This window comes from Frankliniella occidentalis, unplaced genomic scaffold (genome assembly GCF_000697945.3).
Source record: "Frankliniella occidentalis isolate FOCC.00 unplaced genomic scaffold, Focc_3.1 Scaffold142, whole genome shotgun sequence".
Taxonomy (NCBI): Eukaryota; Metazoa; Arthropoda; class Insecta; order Thysanoptera; family Thripidae; genus Frankliniella; species Frankliniella occidentalis.
Window position 1 is genome coordinate 105,660 of NW_026267269.1, and position 5,106 is coordinate 110,765.

At 62.2% G+C, this 5,106-nt stretch overlaps 1 protein-coding gene across 5 annotated transcripts in view; it reads left to right on the forward strand.

Annotated features, from left to right (window-relative positions):
- The window catches only part of LOC127750153 (uncharacterized), a 14,878-nt gene extending 10,806 nt beyond the window's left edge, over positions 1-4,072 (forward strand). For all 5 annotated transcript variants that reach the window (XM_052270887.1, XM_052270885.1, XM_052270886.1 and 2 more), the window contains exon 2: positions 424-4,072. In XM_052270887.1, the coding sequence (XP_052126847.1) occupies positions 497-961 (465 nt within the window). In that variant the 5' untranslated portion in view covers positions 424-496 and the 3' untranslated portion in view covers positions 962-4,072. The remainder of the gene's footprint in view (positions 1-423) is intronic.
- The last annotated feature ends 1,034 nt before the right edge of the window (positions 4,073-5,106 follow it).

Sequence of the window (5,106 nt, forward strand, 5' to 3'; positions counted from 1 at the left end):
CCGCCGCATCTCGCCCCGCCCCGCCCTGGCATGGCGGTCTGCCGGACGTCTAGTTCGGCGTGAGGCCAGCGCGGCCGGCACGTTAGTCGAGTCGGGACTCGAGCCGCGAGCGCATCAGAGTGCGAGTTCAATGGACCTTCCTCGTCCGCGTCGGACAGCTCTATCTTGTAGGCGGGCAGAGTCTCGGACGGAGAGCAGGACGTTGTTGTTGTAGACCCGTGCACAGGGCGAGCGTGTGAGTGTGTGTGCGTGCGCGCGAGTGCGTACGTGCGTGCGTGTGTGTGTGCGTGTCTCGCGGCGTTCCAAAACGCATTCGAAAATTGCCTGGTGGCGTGCTCGTCCCTTGCTTGCCCTGACCGCGGGGCCGAGCGCGGGCACCACGGCGCCCCACGAGGTGAGCCTCATCAAAACGACGACCACCAGGGCCTCGCCCAGGGCAGGACCGCCAGGAAGTGTGGGCTCGCCGCCGCCGGGGAAGCCGAGCAGGCGGCACGCCATGACGGACGCGAGGACCTCGACGGCCACCAGGACGGGCCTCGGGCAGGGGACGCCGCCCCACCACCAGCTGCACCACCACAGCTCCGTCAAGAGCCCCGAGTCCATGAGCGCCGTCAGCATGCTGCAGAACTCGATGGAGGTGCTGCAGCGCATGGAGGACGTCCGACTGCACGAGGACGGCGACGACGACCTGGAGCCTTCGCGCGTGACGGCCCTCGTGGCCGAGACCCTGGGCGTCGGCGACGCCGAGGTCTCGGCCCTGATGCGGGAGTCCCTGGCCGTGGCGGAGCGGCTGGCGGCGGCCTCGCTCATGACCTCGGCCGCGGCCAAGCGCCGGCTGCAGGCGCGCTCCATCGAGCTGGGTGCCTCCTCCCCCGACGCCGGCATCGCCTTCGGGGGCCTCAGCGGCCTCGCCGAGGAGTACGTCCCGCCCCGCGCCTTGCTCCTGTACCTCGTCCGGTAGGTGAACACGGTCGATGTGACGTAGAGTGTCCTCTTGCATTGTCCAACAGCCGGCTAATTTGAAAAAAAAAACACAAAAAAAACACCATCAACGGCGAGACCACAATGTGGTCACCCTTTTGCTGTTATATACTATAGTCCCCGCGTCCCCAACCATTTGAAAAAAATAATTTCCCCGCACAGAATGCCTCCAAGTCTCGATAGAGACAGATTTCTCTCCGCCCTGGTTCAAGAGCAGACTGTCAACGAACCACATTTTTTCTATCCCTTGGCCTTATAACAAAGTTGTCGGTCAAATTATAATTTTACTTTATCTCTTCGCCCTGTTATGACCCCCGTTATCTGGCCTGACTCCGCTATAAATGATACTCCCCGCTCACGTTCCCTTCTTTTTTGTGTGTGAGTGCTCCCCTTCTGACGCGGTGCGAAACCATAGCTAGATAGCACTGTACAAGTGGGGAGGGGGATTCACCGAGTCTTGTTAAGAGTGCTGAAGCGAAGGGGGTATACCTACCTGTGCAACTTGGCGTGTTGTCGTCATAGTGGGATAGTCCCGCGCGTCGCAGTGTGTGTGTGTGTGGTGTGGTGTACGCCGGCCGGCAGGACGCTTGCTTGTTTACCGCGATCCCCGTGCATCGATAGGAGGACGTACGCGACGCGGACCCACGTAAGAGAAAAATTATCACCGGTGGTGTTGTTCTCGGAAAACGTGAACTCTTGTCTGATGACACTCGACCTCGCGGTCTCGTCAGCGGCGCGGCGTGACGTCCGCTGGACACCCACCGGCCAACCGGTGGCTCTGGAGCCTGTGGAGCCTCTATGGAGCCAACGACAGCCTCCGGCAGTCTGAAGGCGCCAGAGCAGACTCCAGACTCTTGAAGCCACTCCTGTTTGCCGTGTTCCCGAGGGCCGGCGGTCGGCGAAACGGATTAGCAGAGCGAGAGCCGAAACCGCAGAGCAGCAGAAGCAGCAGCAGCAGCATTTGGCGCGCGAGAGAGGGAATTCCAGCTGCCGCGGCCGGGCCGGGCCGGGCCGGGCCGGGCGGGTAGTGCGTTGGGCCGGCGGGGCTCCCAGGCCCCGGGGGCGGCTGGGCTGGGCCGAGTGGCCGGGCGCGCTGATGGCGTGGCCGATAGCCAGGGTGCGCTGCGCGGGGCGCTGCGCGGTGCTCTCTGCTCCCGGCGCCCCCGGGGGGACGGAGGGCTGCGGCACGACAAGCCGACCACAGGGATGCTTATCGCTGGCCGGCCGCGTGCCGTATGCGGACACGTGACTGACCTGCCTGCCTGGGTGCACCGCATTGCACCATGAAAAAGTACAAAACACACCGCGAACTCTGTACTTTGTGTGTCTGCATCGCGACAATATGTATCGGCTGTCTCCTTTCTTCCCCTCCGTTCGACTGGTGCCGTCGCTGCTGCATTATTTTCAGCACACTATGAAAACTCTGTTGCCTCTTATTGTGTGCTTAAATTTTGAAATTTATTTGAAACAAGCTACTTTAGTGTGTGTGTGTTTCTTTTAGAATGCCAAAGTTTTGTTTTTCGAAGAAGCCTCTGAGCTTTCACTGCGTGACACGCACGTGCGTTTAATTTCTGACTTTTCTTTGTGGGGCTTGTTCTTGGCATCTAGCTTACTACAGCTCTACAATGCGCTAGTAACGCAAGCCCCTTCGGCTGGCCGGAGGCGGGCTGTGCTCGGCTCGGCGGCTGCTGGGCTGGGCTCTGGGCGAGACGGCGGCCAGTGACCGACCGTGTCTCGGCGGGGCGGGGCGCGGGGAGGCGCGGCGGGCCGAGTAGAATGGCACTTGTAACGAACGCTTCCGCGTGTTGAGTCATTTCTATCAGCTTGCCTACAGTGACGGGAGGGACCGAATCGGATTGAAACGGAGCGAGCGAGAGCAGCGCGGAGCCCGCGGCGGCGGTGTTGAGCAGCCGCGGGACCTCGTTCCCCTTGCTAAAGGCTCTCTTGCGCCCGCCTATCTGTCTGCCCTGCCCCCACCCCTCCCTCAACCCTCGCGAAATAAAAGCAATTCACTTGCAGCGGCCTGACGACGCCCCTGCACCCTGCCATGCCTCGCCCGCCGACCAAACACCCTCCACCACCCTCCCGCGCCGCCCGCCCCGGCCAGCGGCCAGGCGACCACCACGACCACGCCGCCCCACCGCCCGCCGGCCATGTGTCCAATTCGGATGGCCAATGAGCTTCTGCCGTCTGCGCCCTTGTAATACTTTCTGCGATGAGCTCTCCGCTTATCAACGGCCAATGGGATGGGCCTTGTGGTTCGCGCACCCGTGCGTGTGTGTGTGAGTGTGGCTGCCTGTCTGTGGCTTCCGCTGGCTCAATCTCCACGCCCACCCCCACATCCCCTTTGTCAATTATTCAATTATATGCGGAATTTCTTTGTAAGTACACGGAATGAACGTGTGCAATATCCTCGATAACATTTGTTCTTTTCGGCTTGCATTTGCTCCTTTCCCTTCTCTTCCGAGCGTCACTGCCGAGGTGAGCGTTGTGAGCACAATGGCGCTTCCGCTGACCCCCCGCGTGCGCTCGGCGTGCGCCCATGACAGTCCACGGCGGCGCGCAGCGCTCGTGTGTCTTCTGGAGTCAATAACGAGCAACGCACTGCACGAGTGCTTCGTCCTCTAAGCATGCGCTGACCGGTGGCGGCATGCATGATGCACTGTAGGAAGAATATCCTCAGTTTTAATAGGCGACATGTGGCTGTCAGCGTCAGCTCAAAAGTTGCATCGGTGATGGATTCCACCGTAAACCACCGATCATTTTAGGGTACATTTGTGCACTTCCACTGATGAGGTAATGAAAATTGAGTGTACTTTTATCACTCTAATAATCACTTGTTCACGCTCATATCTTCTCCTTTTCTGAAAAGATAATGCCGAAAAAGTCGAAAACAATTTCGGAAGTTAGCACACCCTGGTCGTAGTCGTTCGTTAGTCGTAATGAACATGTAGTGTCTTGCGGCAGCTGCAAGGCAGTAGTTGCGGGAGATGAACCCTCCGCGATCAAGTCAGTCCGATGGCCTTTCCGTATCCGCCGCTCTCGAGCAGGCCGCCGCGCTGCCGGCCGGCTGACCGGCACCTTGTATATCACGAGGGGAGGGGCGGGGTGGGGTGGGTTGCGGCGTGGCCGGGGCAATGTATCGTGGTAGAGCCCAACGCAAAACGACGACCCAATCCCATCACATCCCATTGAATTGAATGCCCCCCCCCCCTCCACTCTGCCACGCCAGGCCGCACGACGCACGCCGGCCCCACGCTCCTTCCAGCAGCAACCCGGTCCAGGCCTCTCTTGCCTTTGTGCCACCACCCTGTCTGTCTGCCGTACAGACGGACGGACGGGCAGACAGACAGACGGACGGTCTGGAACACGGGCGGCAGGCGGTCGGGCGTAGACGGGACGACAGGACGGTCCGTGCGGCTGTCCGCGCTGGAGGGGAGGTCGCTGACCGGCCGGACTCGGCTGCGAGGCGTGATTAGGAGGCGCCCCTGCCCTGCAGGAGGCTGCAGGTCGAGTCGAGTGCGCAGGCTGCAGCCGCCCTGCTGCGGCCGGTGCGGCTGCCACGGCCGGCGCGGCTGATCTTGACCCTGAAGTGAAGTGACGCGGGGGGTCGCTGTGGGGCAGTCAGTGCAGGCCGTACCGGTCAGTGCCGGGCGTAGTGCCGGACCGGCTGCAAGGCGGGGCAGGCGCGGGATGGAAGCTGGGCGAGGCGCGGGGCGCGGTGGGCCCCACAGAGCATGGAGCCCCCCGGGGGTCGGCCGTCGGCCAGCACGACGAAACGGAGGCGGGAATGAGATGAGTGAAAGTGGTCGCTGTTTGGGTGCCTTTGGGCCCGCGGTAGGGCGTGGCGAAGCAGCGCGAGGACCTCGCGTGGACGGCGGCGCAGACCCCCTCCCTCCTCCTGTCCCCCAACCCCTCTACCAGGGCGGTAGGCGCGCCCTGCCCGGCAGCCGCCGGCGAGCAGCTGTCGCCGTCCTTGAAAAGGATTCTGTCCTCCTCCTTCTCCTTCCGCCCCTGGCCCCGCTCGCGTGTATCCTTTTCCGTGACGGCTTCCCGGGCCTCGCAGCGTCGCCAACGGTGGAGTGGCGGGCGGTCTACCCCTAGGCGCCTACAGGCCTAAGGTAG